The sequence below is a fragment of the Staurois parvus genome, unplaced genomic scaffold (assembly GCF_062004578.1).
Source record: "Staurois parvus isolate SC_StPar_1 unplaced genomic scaffold, SC_StPar_1.0 ptg000023l, whole genome shotgun sequence".
NCBI lineage: Eukaryota > Metazoa > Chordata > Amphibia > Anura > Ranidae > Staurois > Staurois parvus.
In genome coordinates this window covers 4,823,428-4,847,222 of record NW_028317819.1, presented here as the reverse complement: position 1 = coordinate 4,847,222, position 23,795 = coordinate 4,823,428, and the positions used below count along the sequence as shown (strand labels likewise).

At 39.7% G+C, this 23,795-nt stretch overlaps 1 protein-coding gene across 1 annotated transcript; it reads left to right on the top strand.

The window, feature by feature from the left end:
• Positions 1-7,201: 7,201 nt before the first annotated feature.
• Positions 7,202-22,521, top strand: LOC149472115 (chymotrypsin-like elastase family member 1). Its single transcript, XM_089693065.1, has 8 exons — positions 7,202-7,319; positions 9,710-9,807; positions 11,269-11,369; positions 14,799-14,924; positions 17,518-17,654; positions 20,111-20,256; positions 20,932-21,081; positions 22,394-22,521. The coding sequence occupies exons 1-8, from the start codon at positions 7,280-7,282 to the stop codon at positions 22,400-22,402; spliced, it is 807 nt and encodes a 268-aa protein (XP_089549191.1). The 5' UTR covers positions 7,202-7,279; the 3' UTR covers positions 22,403-22,521.
• Positions 22,522-23,795: the final 1,274 nt, after the last annotated feature.

Genomic DNA, 23,795 nt, shown 5'->3' with positions numbered 1-23,795 from the left:
GAAAAGTTTTGTTCATCTTTAACATAGAAGACTAGGAATACGACACTCCACATTGTTCACACACAAGTTTGAAGGGGCATAAGTGTCAAAAATATAGAAAAATACTATAAGACTGCCCAAATAGCTGCCCAAAGCTCTCAATTTCACTCTACTGTAATTAAGGCACCTCTCTATGGGTGTTCTTAGAAGTTCAGAACTGTGACCAGATATAGGTGCACTATGCGGCTGCCACATACAGCTCACCTACCAACTCTGAGTGCTTTAATGCTCCACAATTGGAACATGTAGGAATCGGAGACTATGTCCATGAGACTCAGGGATTGATCTCTCTTGGTCTGTTTGTACAAGAATCCCTCCACTGGTTTACACAGAGGATAAAAAACTCACAGATAGCATTCATACTTTTACTCACTCATTGTTGGTTTGACTTAGATTAAACAGCTTTGTTCCACCATCTCTTGTTGTATGAGGGCGAAGCAATTGTCCACTATACAACTGACAAGTGGCCCTTGTGCTAGGCTCACATGCTGGTAAATTCAATGGAAGACAAGAGACTCAAAGGAAGTGCCAAGCAAGAGCATCCATACTGCAAAAGCTTCAAAGCTCGATAGCCTGACACTGTTGTGTTACAGAAAAGTTTTTCCAAACCTGTCACCCTGGTTTGCCCAAGCATATAACAGCATCCTACAGTGCCACCCAATCCATGTAAATATTTTCATGTACACACCTTCCTGATCCTTAAAGAAAGGAAAGATTCATTGCAATGCACGCATTTTAGACCAATCTACCTATTGAATCTAGACCTTAAAATCTCAGTTTATTTTTATTTATTACAAGTACTTATATAGCGCTCACAATTTACCCAGTGCTTTACTTGTATATTCTACATTCATGTCAGTCCTTGCCCTCAAGGAGCTTACAATCTAAGGTCCCTAACTCAGATTCATACATACACATACTAGGGCATATCTTTGGAGGTAGTGTAGTGGTTGGGATTCAAACCATTGATTCTAGTGCTACCAAATGGAAGTGCTAACCACTTAGCCACCATTCCATCTACCAAATCTTACATTCAATTTCTTACATGCCCCTGATTACCCATGAAGATAAGGTAGGCTTTCTGGACTACTACAGAAGCTAGAAACAATACCTAGGGGATGCTTACTCACTTTGCCTGGTAAGGGTCATTTCAACACAGCTGTTATCAGTGGATGTGGAAAAGGCCTTTGATCTGGTGAATTGGCAATACCTAAAGCAAACTCTCAAACACACAGAGAAAGAGGAAAACATGTTTAAATGGGTATACACAGTCTATTCCATATCAACTGTGAGTAAATGAAGCCCTATGTGCAGATATCGCCTTAACCAGTGGAATGAAATGGCACTGCCCCCTGTTCCCTCTAATCTTTATTTTAATGCTAGAACCCCTCCTGAATATGTTATAGCCAACCCTGACATGTCTGCCCAAAAAAAGGAGACCACCATCTCTGGGCAAAAAGTAGACCATAGAATGAATTAAGTATTATTAAACCCAAATGACATGACAAATTATGTAGTAGCATCAATTACATTTTTTCAGAAATGCTTACTCCTATCTTTCTGGGCTGGACTGGCCTCAAGTAATACAAAAGATGAAACAAATCCTCCTACATAAATTGTACTTGTTTATCTGCAGCCATTTATTCTCTACAGCTGTTCAAAGTCCTAAAATTATACAGCTTGTCTGAGCTTTCCGAAAGCATGGGACAGGGAGCTGAAGATACACTCCACAGAGCTCAGGAACACATCCCCCTCCACACAGCACACAGGAACAGAGCTAAGGCTGTCAATCACAGGTTGTGTTTTTGAGCTCCCTCCCCATCACTTTTTTCTCTTGCTGTCAGGACAAGTTGCACACACTATAGAGGGATATGCTTTGTTCATATCTGGAACATGAATTGTTGACTACCTTCCAACGTGCCCTTCTTTGGTTTCAGAAAAATAACCCTTCCAGTATTAAGAACCATCCCTTGAAGGTGGTACACTCAACGTTTTGCCTTTAGCTATCCAACTCACACATTTCACTGATGAAGCATTTATCCCCAGTAAACATGGTCAATAGTTTAGATGCTTCCTACTCAATAACTTTAGGGCTTGAAACTTTGTCTCTACTGGGGATCTAAAAACTATGTTGAATAATACTCCTTTCAGACATGCCCTTTCTGCCTCATATAACCCTCTGTTGGACCTACTTTTCTGCCTCTTTTCTTCACAAACCTTAATTTAACTTTCACACGTGGCAATAAGGCTACAAGCTACATTTTGCCCATTTCCTAATCTACATGGTATATATTGCATGTTTACTGTTAAAAACTGGGCACCTGTGTGGGCCCTAAATAAATAAATAAACCTTTTGAAAAAGAAAATTGCCCTACAAGCAATAATAAAGGTGAATATACTGTACACATACTGTTTGTGCTTGATTTAGTCCATAATCCCCCAAGTACTGCTGCCTTTCATTGCCTGATTATTAGCAATTGCATATCAATGGCCAGGATGACAGCTGTGATTTTACAATGACCACATCTGTCACTGTAAAAATAATTTCTAAGTGTCCCAATAAAACAAAAAGATGATTCTTCATCAGCTTGGGTTTTGTGTGCATGAGCTTACTATAGCTATCATTTATGTATTCCCAACGGGCATGTAGAAGACTCCAAAATTAACTGAGAAGGCACTGAAGAAATCTCCAGTCGTCCTGTCAGCCTTGGGATCCACCATAAAAAGCTAAAATTAAAACACTGACAAACAAAAGCCTTGGTTGGCTTTTTTAACATGCTGTCACTACAAACCTTCCAAGAGCAGTTAAGTAAAAAGGAAAAAAGAATCAATAATAGGAAGGCAAACACAAAAACAAAAACAGAGCCAAACTTGAGCAAGTTAGGGCAGCTGGAAGAAAGTCAAGGATAGAACAGCAAGCTAAATTTAACAAGGTGACCAAGACACATGTATAATACTTTTATATTATAGATTCAGTATTGATTTACTAGTTTAATGGCTTTGATAGGTCAAGTCATTTACATCATAAAATCTATTAATCATTGCTGATAAACAATGGCTTAACTTTTCCTTTAAACTATAACTAAAGGAAAAGCTTCTTTTGCTGTTTTGGATAGAGTGGAGAGGGATTAGAACACGGTCATGTTTTATTGCTGTCTGTGCCCCCAGTAGGGAGATTCGCCCTCTCTATTTGTCCTGTTTACTTTTATCATCATAAGTGCAAGAAAATCCTGAGATTTTGGGTTGTCTCCAGAACAGGAATAGAGAGGAAATATTCCAATGGGGACATTAGTTCTGTTGACCCTGGTGACAACTAGTGATTCCCTCACTTTGGACTGACACCAATCAGTGTCCCTGATCACCATCAAACCAGATATATGATGTTGCTGTATTGCACTAGTGACAAAAAAACAAAATTTTGAAATTTTTTTCTTTAATTTCTTTATTTTCCAAGAGAAACAATTGAATACTGTCCATGATACTTTTTTTATTTGCACTAACATACAATTTTTAGGACAAGCTTTCATGGGTATGTCCCTTTCTTCAAGTTCCAAGGAGTACTACTTCACAACGTTTTAGCAGAATGAGAACAATCTCTGAGGAAAAAAACCCCCCAAAAAACACACAAACAAATGTACACAGCAATGGTTATAAAACTAGGATTAGATTATGGATCCGACCTAGGACTTTACCAAACAATTAAAAGGTCTCATTAAAACACTACCAGCCCACCTACATTCATGACTTATCAATGAGATTCCACATAATCCAGAAACCCGGGGACTTCTACATGTTGCCCAGGATCCACAAGCCAGGAAATCTAGACCGACCCATTATAACAAAATCTCAGGCCTTGTAGAAAAAATATTACAACTATTAGTCCTGAATACTGCTAGTTTCCTGCAAGACACAACTGATTTTCTGAACAAGATTAATAACATACAGCAATCACCACCAAATACACTTCTAGTCACTATGGATGTAGAATCTCTGTATAGCAACATCCTTCACAAGGGGATGGATCCCCTATCTGCAATTGAGGCAGTTTATAGCTATAGAACATATACTGTGTAGTCACATACTTCATATCTGTGGGGGCTATGATGAGAAGGGTGGGTGTGATGTAAAATTGAAACTGAGGACACAAAGTAAAGGGTGGGGTTATTATGTAAATAAGGAGTGAGATGTAAAGGGGGGTGGGAGTGTGATGTAAAGAGGGGTTGTGATGCCCCTGGTTTATAGTATATAATAGGATTTCTGAACTTCTCTGGTAGATTGAATGCTGAGAAAAATTTATATTGTTCATTTGTTGTGAATTACACTATTTTGCATCTTTTTTTGTCAACTATAAACTGCTTTGAGTGGCTGTCACTTTCTGGCTTAGCTATTTTTAAATGAAACAGCCTGCCTGTGTTCGGTATAGAAAGTTTAAAATGAACCTGTACACTCACTGCTCCCTCCATAGAGCAGGCATGTCCAGGTTCCTGTAGGATCTTCATACACTATATTGCCAAAAGAATTGGGACATCTGCCTTTACACACACATGAACTTTAATGGCATCCCAGTCTTAGTCCGTAGGGTTCAATATTGAGTTGGCCCACCCTTTTCAGCTATAATGGCTTCAACTCTTCTGGGAAGGCTGTCCACAAGGTTTAGGAGTGTGTCTATGGGAATGTTCAACCATTCTTCCAGAAGCGCATTTGTGAGGTCAGGCACTGATGTTGGACGAGAAGGCCTGGCTCGCAGTCTCCGCTCTAATTCATTCTAAAGGTGTTCTATCGGGTTGAAGACAGGAATCTGTGCAGGCCAGTCTAGTTCCTCCACCCCAAACTCGCTCATCCATGTCTTTATGGACCTTGCTTTGAGAACTGGTGTGCAGTCATGTTGGAACAGGAAGGGGCCATCCCCAAACTGTTCCCACAAAGTTGGGAGCATGAAATTGTCCAAAATATCTTGGTATGCTGATGCCTTAAGAGTTTCCTTTACCAGAACTAAGGGGCCAAGCCCAACCCCTGAACAATAACCCTACACCATTATCCCCCCTACACCAAACTTTACACTTGGCACAATGCAGTCAGGCAAGTACTGTTCTCCTGGCAACCACCAAACCCAGATACATCCATCAGATTGCCAGAGAGAGATGCGTGATTCGTCACTCCAGAGAACACATCTCCACTGCTCTAGAGTCCAGTGGCAGCATGCTTTACATCACTGCATCTGACATTTTGCATTGCTCTTGGTGATGTAAGGCTTGGAACAGGGCCGTTGCTTCCACTAGGCAAACTAGGCAGCCATCTAGGGCGCACTGCTACCTAGGGGCACCTGGGTGCAGCACAGGCTGGCACTCTCTCTGTGTGGGACGCTGTCACATCATGATTAATCCTTCAGCTGATGGGAGGGGAGGCAGAGGGGAGAAAGAAAGAACAGAGGAAGATGCAGTCAGGGTCAGTGTAGCAGCTCTTCCCGTGTTCCTCTCAGACTCAGTCCCTTACTGCAAGCTGGCTAGTGGCTGCTGATCACTGTGAAGTTCCAGCCATTCTCTTCCCATTCATCAGCGGAGGTGGAGCTGCGCTGCGGAGAAAGGTAATGTCTGTCTGTGTGAGTATGACCCAGCCAGCCATCCATTACATGTGCAATGTGTCAGTGAGTGACAACATCACAATCCCACAGCCTGATCTTCTAGTTTAAGTTAAACCTGATCTTCTAGTGCCTGCTGGGCCTGCTGATCTGTGTCAGTATTGGTGGTGGTGTGTTGTGTCGGTTCTGTCACTGTGTGGGATCGCTCTGTTCATGTGTTCTGTGAGTGTGTGGGCTGGGCTGCCTACTGTCACAGCATTTTATCTCCCCCCATTGCCTGGGGAATTCTAGCCTGGGATCTGTCAGAGTGTGGATCCAACTTCTTCCACTCACTGCAACTGTCACCCTGCCACTGCCAGCCACAGATACAGTCTGACATTGATTTTGTCTTTAATATTGGTGCTGGTGGCATCTTATGGCACTTATTTTTGCAAATTAAAAGAAATTTAGCAGTTTCATGTTTTGTTGATTTAATCTTTTCTATTTTTTTTTTTGGGGGGTGCAAGTATCTGGTATTGCACTGGCCCTGGCTTGTATGCAGCTGCTCGGCCATGGAAACCCATTCCATGAAGCTCTCTACGCACTGTTGTTGTGCTAATCTTAAGGTCACACAGAGTTTGGAGGTCTTTAGCTATTGACTCTACAGACAGTTGGCGACTTCTGCGCACTGTGCGCTTCAGCATGCGCTGACCCCACTCATTATTTACATGGCCTATCAGTTTCTGTTTTTCCCAGTTGCTTCCACTTTGTTAAATTACCACTAACAGTTTTTTGTGGAATATTTAGTAGCAAGGAAATTTCACGGATGGACTTATTGCACAGGTGGCAACCTATCACGGCACCAAGCTTGAATTCACTGAGCTCCTGAGAGCGACCCATTCTTTCACAAATATTTGTAGAAGCAGTCTGCATGCCTAGGTGCTTGATTTTATACACCTGTGACCATGGAGGTGATTTGAACACCTGAATTCAATGAAGTGGAGGGGTGTCCAAATACTTTTGGCAATATTTTGGCAATATAGGAAGCTTTACTAAGAAATATCAGCCACAGATGTCCTGGGCTTCCATATTGGCTACCAAATTTGAAGTGTAGCCTCACTGACTACTAGGAAGGGGCAAGGTCAGGAGGTGGAGGTCTTAAACAGAATGAGAAAACATTTGGTTTGATATCTACATGAAAAAGAGTCCATAGGTATGGGGATTCTTAGATGCCCAGCAGATAATCCGAGAATGCGAGCAGGCACTCTGAGGTTTATAATCTATAATTTTTTGACCATATTTAGAAAATATGGTGAGTCCACAGGTTTAACAGAAGCCTGAAGATGTATCATATTTAGTTTTTGAAAATAGCTTGCTTGTCTATCAGGGAACAATACAGAAATAGCCTTGCAAGGTTTTGAAAAGGCCTGCTATGATGGTGCAAGAGTCTCGTAATTTCAAACATGTCTATATTAGAAAATATCACAGTAACATTCCTGCGTATCACTTTTTCGGTTTGCTAATCTTTTTAAATACATCTCTTGTCCTTGGGAAATCTTGGACAAACTTTCTACCTGCTATCACCTGGAAATGTTCTCACTGGTTGTTGACTTCTCACTTCTATTAAAGAGGAGACAGCTAAGGCTTGGAGGTACAGGAGATTGTCCCAGCAATTGACTCACAATGCTCAGGCTTCTGGTACTTGCCGCCCTTGTCCTCTGCGGTAAGAAGTGATATTCTCTATTCAACAAAACTTTCTATCTAACATAGCACATAGGGGCAATACATAAATCAGGAATATTTTATTAAGGGAGGTAACAGACTTGTAAAAAATACAAAATAATTACATTAAAAATAATAATTAAATAAATCAGATAGCAGACTTAGACCCTTTCACATGGGGGCAGATTCCATTCTGATCAAGGGTATCAGCTCACAAATCTCCTGCTAATTGGAGCAAAGTGGGCAGATGACACATCCATGTCTGCTCAGTTTCTATAGAATGGACACGAACAGAGCCGCTCTGCTCTATGTGCAGCCGGGAATATACAGACCCTGCTGTTCCTTTATATCCCACTACCCTCTGATCCACTCCACCTGAGTGGAAGAAGTTGGATCCAATTCTGTTTTTTTTAGCGGACTTGATCGGACCTTCTGATCAGGTCCCCCTGAAAAACTGACAGGCGGACTTGATCGAATTTGCCCGTGTGAAAGGGGCTTTATGTGTTCAATCAAATAGCTAAACTGAATTTCAAAGTGCTGCAACCCATGGCAAACTATTTTCTGAATACCAATGGCAGATGACCTAAAGACAAGTTCTCATTATTTGCTACAACTTAATTTTTAAATTAGTAGACTTCTCCTAACCTTTTTTGGTGTCACTCGGACATTATAGGAGGGAAAATCTTCCCAAAGCAAAACAGAAAACATTGTTTCATGGAGAGAGGAAAGATTAGCATTCGTGTCAGGTGTTTAGTGCTATCAACTGTTAGAAACATTTTCCCAGAGACAGGAAGTAAGGGAAAATCTCTGGCTAGGGCCCAGACAATAAAAAAAAAGGGACAGAGGTTCTAATCTTTCTTCACTCTATGCAAAACTAAAAATAAACATTTTAGCTAGATTTTCATGTCAGATTTGTAGGCCGATATTTTTTTTTTTCAGTTATATGATGTTTATGCCATACTTACTGATTGTATTTCAGTAACATCTGACTGCACAAAGAGACTGGTTTACTAAAGGAGTCACAAATCCTCAATCATATGAATATTCATTTCAGTTATTCAATTATGAAAAAAACAAATTCCTTACTTATTGTGTCAGCATATAACTGGGTAATTAAAGCAAATATCAAGACAATTGATTGTGCAAAGTTCCTAATCTCCTTTAGTAAATCTACCCAAAAGCATAGTATACCCCCATTGCTCTATATTTTATTTTTAGATGTAAAGTGTATGCAAAGCCATGTTTTTAATAGAGTAGGAATGAACCACTTTATTTTTTTTCCATTTGGGAGTATCACTATCTTTATTTGTTCTGCTAACCACTGTTGGCAGGACCCAAAGTGGGGAAAAATCTAAAATTCTGAGCTGTCATCAGAGCAGGAAGGTGGGAAGAGAGGGAAGGCAGGTGAAATCTTCCCATGGGGACTCTTAAAAATTACCTACTTTCCTCAAAATGAAGAAAAAATGCCTTGGCTTTACATGTACTTTAAGGCTCAGCTCACTAAACTAAACTGTAGCAATCATTTACCTTTTTTTCCAGAAAAAAAAGCTAATCAAAGCATAAAATAACAGTCACAGATTAAAAAATAGAATTCAGTATGTCAAATTACCAGTATGTGTTTTATAGCTTAGTCAATAAAATCTTATTTTTTAATCTTTTTGTTTTAATATCTTAGAAAGCTTTTAAAAATCTTTTTGCCAGAAGCTTTTTACAGTTTTTAATGGCATGATAGTTTGTACACATAGAACCTATCAACAATTGTGTGCAAGTTTCTGAATCTTTTGTACAAACACAGCATTTACAATCTTTGGAAAAATAGATAATTATGCTTCGTATCAGAAATGGGACAAATCACAGAATATAGGTTTGTCTGTTGTATCTATAGTAAGTCTATGGAGGTTAGTTACTAAAATTGCATGGTGCAAAATCTGGTGCAGCTCTGCATAGAAACCAATCAGCTTCCAGGTTTTATTGTCGAACCGTAATTGAACAAGCTGACGTTAGAAGCTGATTGGCTACCATGCACAGCCACACCAGATTCTGAGTACTCCCGTTTTAGTAAATCTCCCCCTTAAGCCCAACTTCACCTTTTCCCACTCCAAACACCATAAATGGTAAACAAGTACTGGCACTGAAATATTAACTAGAAGTGCCTTAGATAATGGTTTTCCAGTACAATTTACATGGACATAGCAAAATGAATTTAAAGGTAAAGGCAATTTCTACAGTTTTCTACTCTGTGCTGGATAACTTATCTGGCTTTTTATGTGTTAAGTTCACTTTTGAAATTCAGCTTTCTGTCTTGTTTCTGATATAACTTTTTTTTCACTTAATGTATTCACATATACACTGTATGTGTTTATACCTTATTCTTTTTTAATTTGCTGAAAGGATACTGTCATGATGATGACATCCGCTATTTTGAGGACAATGATAATAGCCGTGTGGTAGGAGGCACCAATGCAGCCAAGAATGCCTGGCCATGGCAGGTTAGTTACACACAAATACAAGATCAGGTCATTGATATGACCTTTGAAGGACAATTTTTGATAAATGATCAATTTACATTATAAAATGCTGTATACTGTTTTTGATATTGATAATTTCGTGAAGGTGAAGCATTTCCAAACTAATTTGTTTTATGACCTGTTTTTGCCTACCTTAATAGAAGTAGTCAACTTAAAAGGAAAGTTATAGAACTTTATCTAGACCAATCAAAATGATATTCAGAATAAAGTTTGAATTGTAACTGTATATGGCTGCAATCAGAAAAAAAAAACACACGAATCACTTCTATTTAGAGCTTTATACAGTCCTTTGCAGTCATTAAGTTCAGGGCCTTCACAATTTTCTTGGGTGAGACTGCAGACTCTTTTCACATAGTTCTGGCCTGTACTTTCTGCCTTTTAAACTATAGATTGGTGATGGCTGCAGAAGGCCATTGCTTGAACACATGAACACACTGAAGATTTGAAGTCTGGCAGGCATAGAGAGACTTTGAAAAAGCAAACACACATACTCACATCCATGTTGCATTGGTGTGATGCTGCCGCTGTCCCACGCCGGCTCTAGAACTGAGTGATCGCGACTGATGATCACTCGCAGGAGGCGCTTAGTGGAGAGTGGTGCCTGTCAATCACTGCTCTTTTTCTGCTCTTCCAGCACTCACTGGAGCGCTGGGTGGTGTAGGAGGCGGGCACAGCTGGCTCTGGCTCTCAGCTGCATGCTGAGAGGTGGAGCCAGCAGCCAATTAGGCAGCCGGGTAAATCCTGACATTATCGTTGGGATCCTTCCAGAGCCTGGAGTGGCTCTGCCAAGTCAGTCGGCTATTAGCTGAAACAGACTCACAGGAGAGCAAAAGTAAGTGTACTCCTGTGACCTACAAGAGAAGTATGGCCAACAAAGCTTTGGCCATACTTCTCTTTTAAGGCCAGTCAGAAAATAATGTGGTTTTAGCTAAAGCATTTAACTATGTGGATGTAACTATTGGGATAGCCATGTGCAGGTGGATGTATCTATTGAAGTAGCCATGTGCAGAAGAATATCAAGATTAAAAAACTGATCAGCAAGACTGTCAAAATGTGTGTCTGACTGGTGTGTGCGTCTAATAGCCTTTTTAATATGGTACGCAGTGTAATGGTCAGGTTATTATATGAATTCATAATTGGCAACTAGCATGTACACATACTGTATTGCTGCACCTATCAAGTTCATCTGTAAAAGAGGATGCAATAAAAAGATGCCAAATTTTATAGTCAGGTCAGAAAAGTAAGGTTTATATCAGATTACTTGCCTCTGTTTTGACTGTTTTTTTTCATATATATACCACCTCTATTGTTTTATCTTTCAGCAAAGTTATTATTATAATATTACTATTAAAGGGGATTTTGTATATTGCCAACAGTTTGCGTAGTGCTTTAAATTACATTTCTGCTCTTTAATTCCTTCAGGTGTCTCTGCAGTACCTGTCTGGTAGCAGCTGGTACCATACCTGTGGCGGTTCCCTGATCCGTGCTAACCGTGTTCTAACTGCTGCTCACTGCGTGGACAGGTATTATTGTTATTAATAATAATAAAATCATCATAATAATAATATTTCTATTTCTGCAGAGTTATCTCCTATTGTACAATATCTTACTAAAGTGGAACTAAAGGGAAAAATGTGAGCAGAAGGCTCTTTATTGCAGAAGAGATCTGTAATACTTAAAAGTATGTTTTGTGTAAGAGTACAATTCCATACTTTTATTACATCAACTTACTTAGACAATATAATATACAGTATATAAAAATATATTTATATTTTATTAAATTATATTATATTATATTATACACTGCTAAAATAAAATTAAAGGAACACTCTTTAATCAGAGTATAGCATCAAGTCAATTAAACTCCTGGGATATTGATCTGGTCAGTTAAGTAGCAGAGAAGGTTGTTAATCAAGTTTCAGCTGCTTTGGTGTTAATAAAATTAACAATAGGTGCACTAGATGGGCAACAATGAGACAACCCCCAAAATAGGAATGGTTTTACAGGTAAAGGCCATTGAAATTTTTTTCCCTACTCATCTTTTCTGACTGTTTTTCACTAGTTTTGCATTTGGCTAGGGTCAGTGTCACTACTGGTATTATGAAGCGATACCTGGACCCTACAGAGGTTGCAGAGGCAGTCCAACTCCTCCAGGATGGCACATCAATACGTGCCATTGCCAGAAGGTTTGCTGTGTCTCCCAGCACAGTCTCAAGAGCATGGAGGAGATTCCAGGAGACAGGCAGTTACTCTAGGAGAGCTGGACAGGGCTTTAGAAGGTCCTTAACCCATCAGCAGGATCAGGGGCGAACTGACAACTCATGGGGCCCCCGGGCAATAGGGATCATAGGTCCACTGTGTCCTTGCCCAAACTCAAAAAAGCCTATGAAAAAGGTACCAGGGGCATCTCATGGGGCCCCCTACTGACCCCGGGCCCTCGGGCAGTGCCCAAGTTTCCAAATGGTCAGTCTGCTCCTGAGCAGGATCAGTATCTGCTCCTTTGTGCAAGGAGGAACAGGATGAGCATTGCCAGAGCCCTATAAAATGACCTCCAGCAAGCCACTGGTGTTAATGTCTCCGACCAAACAATCACAAACAGACTTCAGGAGGGTGGCCTGAGGACCCAACGTCCTCTAGTGGGCCCTGTGCTCACTGCCTGGCACCATAGAGCTCGAGTGGCATTTGCCATTGAACACCAGAATTGGCAGGTCCGCCACTGGTGCCCTGTGCTTTTCACAGATGAGAACAGGTTCACTCTGAGCACATGTGACTGATATGAAAGGGTCTGGAGAAGCCGTGGAGAACATTATGCTGCCTGTAACATCGTTCAGCATGACCATTTTGGTGGTGGGTCAGTGATGATCTGAGAGGCATATCCATGCAGGGACGCACAGACCTCTACAAGCTAGATAATGGCACCCTGACTGCATGAAATACTTCCAGGATTGCGTAATATGCAGAGTTTAGCGGTCAGGACTGTGTATCTCAAGAGCGCAGGAGACAAGAGGTCGTAATGCACAGAGAACAGGGGTCAGAAGTACTTAAAGCACAAAGTACAGGGGTCAAAAGGGCGTAACACAGAGAGTAGAGGGGTCAGAAGTAGGTAACATACATAGTGCAGGAGCAGGGGCGGACTGACCATTTGGGCATTTGGGCACTGCCCGAGGGCCCAGGGTCAGTAGGGGGCCCCATGAGATGCCCCTAGTACCTTTAATAGGCTATTTTGGGTGTGGTTTGAGTGTGGGTGAGGACACAGGGGCCCCATGATCCCCTATTGCCCGGGGGCCCCATGAGTTGTCAGTCCACCCCTGTGCAGGAGTCAGTAAAACACACTTCCCAGAAGGGAAGTTCAGAGAAAGGGAAGTTGTCATGTACCTGATGGAGATTGAGCTGGAATGGGAGCTTCTTTTGAACCCTGTCCAACACCCCTTGTAGTGGTTACAGAAGATCTGAGGACCCAGAGTGGCACAAGGGATGATGTAGCAGGCAACTGTTGGTTGCAGGATACAGATGACTGTAAATCACCAGACAAGGACCAGAGGCTGAGACATAGCAACACTTAATCAGCAAACAGGAGCAAAGCCAGGACACAAGCCATCAACACTCCTGTGCAAGTACTCAGTGAAAGTACTCAGGATGGTGAGCAGGAAGAGGATGTTAATTAAAGGAATCAGAGGGTTTCTTGTACATAGTAAGATATTAGTTTTCACTACAGGTTTGCTTCAATTATTTGTTAACTGATCACTTTTAGCACCTGTTCACTCTAGTGCGCTCTTGCCACTCTAAAAGACACAACAAAAGTGCATACAAAATAAAGAGAATCACCTGCAGCGCCACACAGTGGCAAGAATTAATCATAAAGTGCAACAATTAGTCACATACCTATATAAAGTGCAAATATCAACATAAATAAATACATAATCCTAATGTGCTGTATAATATCACAAAAAAGTATATATGTATAAAAGTGCATAAAGTGTCAATAAAGTGCAAAAAAGTCCAATAAACGTGTATTGGATTTCCTCCACTAACAAATCAAATTGTTGCCAAACTCTTCCCAGTGTAAAGAAACATCAGCCACCACCTCATCAAATGAGCACTCACCAGAAAATGTGTAGCAATCTTAGCATGTTATCATAAGTAGAATTATCCAGGGTAGCCTATGCATCCATCCACAGTGCTCTCCTCTACAGTTCCCAGTACCGATCCAAGCTGCAGCAAATAAAGCTCATACCACACTGGAGCCAGCAAAGATGGCAATAGTGTAGTATTTATTGCACCATGAGAATCACATACATAGCACGCCACGCTGAAAAAACAGATCGATATATCTGTGAGTTACCATTTTAACTCACATAGAAATCCGCTGCTGACCGATATCATGCAGCAGTATGATGTCAGAAAGTCTCTGCCCCTTTATTGCTGACATCACGCCTATGCATGATATCGGTCAGCTAGGGCTTTTTTCAATATGAGCTATAGTGGTTTTGCATAGTCTGAGATACTATGGGAGAGCAATACCATGACTACCCACTCTGTCAATACTGTGGATTCTTTTGCTGGCTGCAATGGAAGAAGGAGCAGAAGTGGAGCACTGGCATGGTATGTAGCAGTGGGAGGGGAGCCTCTTTATACAGACATTGTCGCTTGGGCCTTAGTGGGGCTAAGGTAGCAGTGTCTATTTAGGTGTTGCCAAGCTTGTATATAAAATAGCTTACCATACAACTTCTGTCTGGGATAACTGCACTGACAATCCATAGGTTCATTATCACCATATTCCTCCTGTGCTCTCTCTGCTCTGACCAGGGGTAGACATGAGAAATACAGATCAGAGAGGGCAACAGATATATGATGTTCCTACAAGTACTAACGCTTATTTCCCTCTGTAATTTATTACATGTCTAATAGTACAAACTGCTCTCATTTTCTTTAATCTTTCTATTTTTCCCTAGAGTTGTGTCCTACCGTGTTGCCCTGGGAGACCACAGCCTTAGCGCTAATGATGGCACCGAACAGTACATCTCTGTATCTTCAATTAGAAAGCATGCCAGCTGGAACACCAATAACGTCGCTGCTGGGTAAAAAGCTGAAATGTGGAGATAGATCTGTTATTGTTGACTCACAGTCATATAAATGCCTCTTTGCATAAAAGTGGATAAGGTTTAATTAAGTACAAAATAAACATTAAAAAAAACAGTAACTGTTCTGCTGAAGAGGTACATGTTAGAGAAGACTTTCTATTTCTAATTAATGCATTAAATATACAGTATAGTTTACATGCACCCAATAAAAACAGAAAATATTTTACACATGTTCCAATTTAGCCACAGCTACTACAGTTTTCAGAACATTTAGGATTTTATTTATTTTTAGTTCAGGTACTTATATGCCATCAATTTATGCAGTGCTTTAAATACATATATTATACATTCACATCAGTTCCTAACCCTCAGGAGGTGTACAGCCTCTAAGGTCTCTAACTCACATTCATTCATACACATACTAGGGCCAATTTAGACAGGATCCAATTAACCTACTAGCATGTTTTTGGAGTGTGGGAGGAAACTGGTGTACCCAGAGGAAACCCACACAGGCAGAACATGCAAACTCCAGGCAGGTGGCACTGTGGTTGGGATTCAAAACGTGCTGCCAGGTGGAAGTGCTAACCACTTAGCCACTGTGCTGCCCGGAAGCAGGACCTCATAAAAATGATATGATTTGCAACTTAATCATGTGGAAAAAATATAATAGACCTACTGTATGTTCTCTGTGGTCACTTAATGAATGGTCTCTGACTTCTAAAAACACTTACAAACCTGAGAAACGTCTCTGTGACCTATAATTTTCTCCTGGTAAATTGGACTGCTACTGTTAAGTGAACCATACACAGCTCAATGTTCTCTCATTCAGCTTGTGGAGAAAATCAGTTGATACCCCCATACATGCTTAAAAGAATGCATGGAGGAAGTTCCACTGCCAAAAATTGTATTTAGTAGCCATGGCACCTGCAGCTGCCTGAAAACTCGAACTGTGGCTGCACCTGATAAGATACAGTCACTGATCAGCCAACACCTGGATCAGTTGATTTTGAAATCAACATTTGTCCCACCAGGTAGTGCTTGCAGAACCACTCACAGCTCAAATCTCTTCCTGCTGAATCAGCCAAAATTTGAGTTACCTATGGCAAGCCTAAGTCCTGTAGAAGAATTTGGCTTCTTGCATTAAAATGTTAATTAATTGTTTGGAGTTTATTTTTAAACCATAGAACATATCAGGGTGGATTTGATTTAAATCACGATTTAAATCACTAGTCAGTAAGGCTTGATTTAAATCCTAGTTTTCTACATAAAGACTAATTCTTGCTGGTATAACTTTAATATGCAAGTAGATGAAGATTTTTAGAATAACAACTTTTCATATTAGTTTTTTTTATCCCCAGTTTAATAGGTTAATTCTTCATATTTGGACAACTTTTCTGTTGTACTTAGGAAGGAGAAAAATAATCATTACCTTAATAATAATTTAAATAGATTTATTCAACTGAAACAATAACGTTACAGCATATGTTATTTGCTTAAACATCCATGTTTGTTAACTAATTTGGCTAAACAAAATATAGATATTTTAAGAAACTTAGACTGTCAGCCCCGTCCTCCTCACACTTAGTTCCACTTTCTTCTTGTGCAGATCTATTCCACTCCAAACAATCAGAAAAATATTGTTTCTATTCTATTCACTGAATTTCTTGAAACTTAGCACTGAAGGGGTTGATTCTGTATTCATAGGTTTGTAGAAGTTAGGATTAAGGTTTTTTTCTTAACTCTGTTCATGTTATAACATTTTTGCTGTAAAGAAGAGGCATGTGATCTCCGCTGAGTCAAATTCAGTTTTGAGAACTGCAAAAGTAAACCAAGCATCTGTGATAACATCTTGTAGGCAGAGAAACTGCCCAATAATCTTACAAAAACCTCTGGAAGAGCATGACATTGTGAATGGATTAATGGAATTTATTTACCAAAAAAATTAAACCTATACAGCCTTATTCTACATAATTAAAAAACTAATTTTTATTTCATGATGGAATAATGTTTGGATGGTAATATATTTTCCTCAAAAAGCATTTTATTTAAAAAATTAGATTTAAATAAAAAAAATCCGATTTAAATTAAAAAAATCCGATTTTTTTGATTTTTTTTAAAAAATCATTGATTTTTATCCACCCTGGAACATATCATATCATATCTCAAAAGAGTTTACAATCTACCGTTTATATCACAGGTATACAGACACACAAACTTTAGGGACAATTTTGGTGAAAGTTAATTAAAAAGTATATTTTATGACTATGAAGAACACACTGTGGAGAGCACTGAAAACATCTGGTGGAAATCCAAGCAAAATCAATAAAAGCAGCAAATTCCATGCATTGTCACTGATGAAATTTCAGCCCCCAACCTCATCTCTGCAAGGCCACAGTGCTAACCGCTTAGCCACTGTGTACATTGGCATTATAGGGGAGGTTTACTCCTACCCTAGAACCAACAGGTCAATGTCCTTAGTGTTTTGTGTTGTCTCTTATCATGGACAGTAAAAAATGCCATTATGTTTTGGCTGTTTTGTATGACTGTAAAGGCACTCATGTCACTATTTTGCACTTTGTATAATTTATAGTTATGATATCGCTGTCCTGTGGCTGGCTTCCAGCGCTACCCTGAACACCTCTGTGAAAGCGGCTACCCTGCCAAGTGATGGCTACACCCTGGCAAACAACTTCAATTGTGTTGTCACCGGCTGGGGAAGAACCAGCAGTAAGTATTGATCCATCATAGGTAAACTTAGTAAGATAGTTCTGTTAATATAGTCGGGAGTTAACAACAGTGGTGTGCAGATGCATTTCCAAAAAGAAATAGTGTTAAAGTGTTTAAAGCAGATATGATATATGATTGTAGATTTACTCAGAACATATCCCTTCTGTTGATTAGAAGTATTGGTACAGGAAGATTGAGCAAGCCCCTGAAAAGCTCTATAATGAGCCTGTGTAAAATGTTAAAAAAAGCATGTGTTGTGATACATTTGTTGTTAAGGACTGCAAACATGGCTGTCAGAGATTACAGGCATAACTTTGTCCAAACACATACAGAACTACTTTACGTCCAATTTCAACTTCCTTGCAGTCATTTTTATTGTCACTAGTCATCTTTTTCAGTCTGCTTCTGGCTTCTTAAATCATCACCATGCTATCTAAGCCCTGGTTCACACCAAATGCAGCTTTAAAATTGCGCTATTTCACTTGAAGTAGCACGATTTCAAAGCCGCTGGTAAGTGTGATTTCATGTGCGGCTTGCCTGAAATCTGTGCAACTTCATGCAAGTCACACATGAAATCGCCAAAAATAGTGCAGGAACCCTATTTTAAAATCATTGCCTCACCGCAAGAGTCCCATCGATTTGAACATTTCCATAGGCACAAATAGGGTGCGACTTGTAATGCGATTTGGAAAGTCAAATCATATGACAAGTTGCATTGGTGTAAACCAGGGCTTAAGAACAAACTGCATTCAGGACCTCCAGCTGTTTATAACACTGCTTGACCCGTGGTGTAATCTGCATTTCATCAATAAAGAAACAGAACATCTTTTTCTTGTTTAGCCCCACCCACATTACAGTCAACATAAATGAAGATACAACATTAAATAAGAAATAAAAGTAATTAGAGAAAAAAAAAAGTGAAATGTAAATGCATCCTCATTTGTTTATTTTTGTGACGCAATCTTTAAAAGCAGAATATTTATTTTCCACATGAATTGTCCTAGGAAAATTACCCATTAAGTTGGTGTACTGTATGGTCATGTACCATTGACTCTTCTGTGGAAGTATAAATAGCAATGAGAGAATCAACTAGTTAGTAGGCAATATTTTTTGATTCACCTACATTTATTCATGCAGATTAACCAATTTACAGGGAATTATACAATTTTTAATACAAGACTGCCTGAATTCCTGAATGACACAATTCCTGCAGATAAGACAAAATCTGTGAATCACTTGTTCTCCTGGTTCACCAATTACTGGACGTATCAATAAAATAAAGTGCAGCGCTAAGTATGTCATAAATTGTCCACACAAAAGCTATAAGCATAGATGAACAGTTCATAAAATGAGATCCACTTGTTATAGCAGAAATACCAAGACTTGTGGCAGGAACAAATGATATAAATGCGCACTCACCAGACGCGCATGAATAATGCGCATGTAATCAATATCCACCGAGATCACTTAGGTAGGCGGAATGGGTGAGCTTCCAGGATAAATCATCAAGTCTTGGTGATGTGTAGTTAAACTGCTAGGTCCAGAGGTCCCCTTAAGGTTGGACGGGTGCACAGCCTGGGTACAGGGCTCCCTCCCTCTGGTGGTGGTGGGTCATAAAGGATGTCCTAGAATCTAAAAAGCTCCAAAAGGAACCAAAGGACAAATGCCCATAGTGTAGTATTTCCAATGTTTTATTTGTGCAAAAATTAGGTGAAAACAGGGTAGTATACACTACAAATCTCACATATGATAATGCAGAGTGATACTCACCCCTTAATTAAGATGGCCGCCAGGCCTCCTCGTGGCTCCGGGCGGCTGTGACGTCACGCTCTGTTGGCTCTTCCTTAGGTCTTTCGTGCAGAGCACATCATCAGAGGGGAAGCCAAACGTTGTAAATACTACACTATGGGCATTTGTCCTTTGGTTCCTTTTGGAGCCTTTTCATTTCTAGGACATCTTTTATGATCCACCACCACCAGAGGGAGGGAGCCCTGTACCCAGGCTGTGCACCTGTCCAACCTTAAGGGGACCTCTGGACCTAGCAGTTTAACTACACATCACCAAGACTTGATGATTTATCCTGGAAGCTCACCCATTCCGCCTACCTAAGTGATCTCGGTGGATATTGATTACATGCGCATTATTCATGTGCGTCCGGTGAGTGCGCATTTCTATCATTTGTTGCTGCCACAAGTCTTGGTATTTCTGCTATAACAAGTGGATCTCATTTTATGAACTGTTCATCTATGCTTATAGCTTTTGTGTGGATAATTTATGACATACTGAGAATATTTAGCGCTGCACTATATTTTATTGGTTGTTCTATAAGGTTTGCTGTGATCACCTTTAGTGCACTGGCTGCTGACACGAGAGCGCTCACTTTTATATATCTATAATTACTGGATGTATGCTTTATCTTTGCATTGGCAGTAATGCAAACTGCTTTTTATCTGCAGCTGGCGGTTCTCTGGCCACCATCCTCCAGCAAGTCACTCTGCCCGTGGTTGCCCACTCCACCTGTTCAACCAGCTCCTGGTGGGGCAGCACAGTTAAGACCTCTATGATCTGTGCTGGTGGAGATGGAGTCAAGTCATCTTGCAATGTGAGTTTTTTTCTATAATGTTTTTCTACTAACTTTGTAAAGAACAGGAAAACAAGTCCCCCATTTTATTATTGTTGTTATTATGATCATTAGTAGAAATAATATTATATCTACAATTATTTATCTATAAAGTGAAAATATACAAAATTCTCTGTCACTTTACAATCTGTGAGATCACTATGAATTTATAAATACATACAAGGATAACCATAAGTAATAAAAAAGGAGGGAGGTGCTAGGACACCTCTGCTTTCAAGGTTTAGCAATCTTACATAAGAACAGAAGCACATCATGAGATTTACTAATACACTTCTCTACATTTCCTACAGTATATGGAATTTTATCAATTTACAATTATATTCATTACAAGTATATTGCTACATAATTTGTAAAGTCATAATTACTGAATGTTCTACCCTAATTAAAGTGTTAATTAAATTTAATTAATACAATTTCTTGCAACAATTTCAATATCTGAACTTTATATAGATGTTCCTATAAATACAAGCCACTTTGAGATCTTGAACAAATATTTACCCCCCTTGTATGTTGACAGCCTGCTGTATATTGCCAAATCATGAGGATCCATAACACCATGACTACTTTAATGTAAATTATGAAGCAAGTGATTACAGTGATTTCAACAAGAGTTTTCTTCTTTTCTGACAATTTCAGGGTGATTCTGGTGGACCCTTGAATTGTGCCATCAGTGGTGTTTACCAAGTCCATGGCATTGTCAGCTTTGGATCCTCTCTTGGATGTAACTATTACCAGAAACCATCCGTGTTCACCAGAGTGTCTGCCTACATCTCCTGGATCAACAGCGTAAGTCACCAATATGACCTTCCCAGACAGAATACCCAGGCCCTGTACTTTGCTGCTCAGCTTTGCAAAAATCAGTTCAAGTGTTGTCAAATGCAAATAAGCAGAATATTTTTTTGTGTATCCAGTAAAAATTACACTATTACTTCCATCTGTCTCTGCCTACAGTAAAATAATTTGATCTCCATCTTGATTTAGGGCTAGGTCGTACAGATTTTTTTATGCCAATGATTTCACTGAGGGTCACCTTGTAGAAATTCCTCACTAGTTGATTGCTGCATTTCACATAGGAATCACCCTGACCCTGTTATGCATACAGCATTGAGTAAAACAAACTAGCATGAAATTACTAGCAGAAAGAGCTTTCACATGCTACTGCCTTTACTTGTTCACTAATCTATTACAATTGATGAACAGGTGAATGAACCATTATTAGAACTGTAAAACAGAGAGTAATGTAAGTTGTCAAGGAAGAGATTGCACCTTTTGTAGGAGATAACTTAAAGCGTTAGTAAACCTAAAAAAAAACAAAAACAATTTTTCCCCTGCAAGGTAATGTCATAATGTACTAGTATGCATCACATACTAGCACATTATGAAAGACTTACCTAAGAACAAAGCCCTCCAGTTGCATGCTGTCACCACTGCAGAGGCTTCCATCTTCACCCGGTCTTCCTTCCTTCCACTTGAATGGCCGAAGCCACGATGATGTCTACGTCCTACGGCCATGACACACAGTTCCGAAGGAACAGCACGGGTATGCCGTTCCTTCAGAGCACATGCATAGGTGATGTCACCGGCTGCTGCTCACTAGAATATCTCTTAAATGGTAAATGTTTAGGAGATATTAATTTTACCTATAGGTAAGCTTTATTATAAGCTTACCTGTAAGTTAAAGTATAAAAAATGAGTTTACTACCACTTTAACCAGGAGAAATAATCTACTGATCGCTGGTGATGACTACTGATGACTTCCCGAAGTAAATGTCCCGGCTTTGATTATGATAGACACTCCTTATTTAGCAGTAGGGAAGAAGGAAAGGGATCCCACATAGGAATAAGTACCGTTTGTTTATTTCAAATATCAAAGAAATGCACTTACACAGTACCAAACAGTATTTGCCTTAGAAAACCACTAAAACCCCATACTAAAGATGGTTGCCACATATTTCTGGTGTCGGAATTGATTTCAAATCAGAAGTTACCACCCAACATGTTTCAACATAGAAAATTACGTCTTCAGGGCTCTGACTTTTATATTAGCAGTAATTCAATGAATTGACTAACAAACATAATCTTTTTCTGCTTCTTTTAGAATGTCTAATTAGAAGCCTTTTTGAAACGTTTTTGAAGAGAATGAAGCTTGTCGCATTGGATTCTACTGTATTTCACCTATGATGTTTAAATATGATCAGCTTGATAATAAAGAGTTGAACACCAGCACATTTTGAGTAGATTGTCTCTTCCTTTCAATCTATACATAAAACACATCATATTAATAACTCCACACTCTATTTACTTAATTTATATTTTATTAAGCCAGTGTGTATAGGAATATACAGGAGATCCAGATATAAAACTACAAGCTCTTGGCAGAATATATAGTTAGGTCCATATATATTTGGACACAGGCACAATTTTAGTTTTTATTTAGGTATTTACCAAAACATATTCAAGCTATAGTTATATAATGGATATGGGCTGAAAGCGCACACTCTGCAGTTTAATTTGAAGGTATGTACATCCAAATTGGAGGAAGGGTTTAGTCATTATAGCTCATCCCCCCTTTTTCAAGGGACCAAAAGGTAATTGGAAAATTGAATCTAATCATAAAATGAATGTTAATTTTTCATATTTTGTTGAGAATCTTTTATTGACAATGACTGCCTGAAGTCTGGAACCCATGGACATTACCAAAGACTGGATCTCCTCCTTTCTGATGCTTTGCCAGGCTCTAACTGCAACTCTCTTCATTTCTTTGTTTGTGGGTCTTTCTGCCTTTAGTTTTGCTTTCAGCAAGTGAAATGCATGCTCAATTGGGTTGAGATCAGGTGATTGACTCGGCCATTGCAGAATATACTACTTCTTTTCCTTCAAAAGCTCCTGGGTTGCTTTTGCAGTGTGTTTTGGACCATTGTGAAGCGCCGTCCAATCAACTTTGCTGCATTTGGCTGAATCTGGGCTGACAGTATATCTCTAAACACTGCAGAATTCATCTGGCTGCTTCTGTCACATCATCAATAAACACCAATGACCCAGTGCCACTGGAAGCCATGCATTCCCATGCCATCACACTGCCTCCGCCATCTTTTACAGATGACGTGTGCTTTGGATCATGAGCTGTTCCAAGCCTTCTCCACGCTTTTTTCTTCTCGTCTTTCTGGTACAAATTAATCTTAGTTTCCTCCATCCAACGAATTCTTTTCCAGAGCTGGTCTGGCTTTTTTAGATTTTTTTTGGCAAAGTCTAATCTGGTTTTCCTATTCTTCAGGCTTATGAATGGTTTGCACCTTGTGGTGAACCCTCTGTATTTGCTCTCGTGAAGTCTTCTCTTGATTGTAGACTTTGACAATGATACGCCCACCTCCTGGAGAGTGTCCTTCACTTGTCTGGATGTTGAGAATGGGTTTTTCTTTCCCATAGAGAGGATCCTGCGATCATCACCACTGTTGTCTTCACGTGGACGTCCATGCCTTTTTATGTTGCTGAGCTCACCA

Excerpts from the sequence above, each read along its gene's own strand:
- LOC149472115 (XM_089693065.1), top strand. The coding sequence starts at position 7,280 with ATGCTCAGGCTTCTGGTACTTGCCGCCCTTGTCCTCTGCG. Across the intron at positions 7,320-9,709 it reads TGCCGCCCTTGTCCTCTGCG|GATACTGTCATGATGATGAC; the intron begins GTAAGAAGTGAT and ends ATTTGCTGAAAG. Across the intron at positions 11,370-14,798 it reads GCTGCTCACTGCGTGGACAG|AGTTGTGTCCTACCGTGTTG; the intron begins GTATTATTGTTA and ends ATTTTTCCCTAG.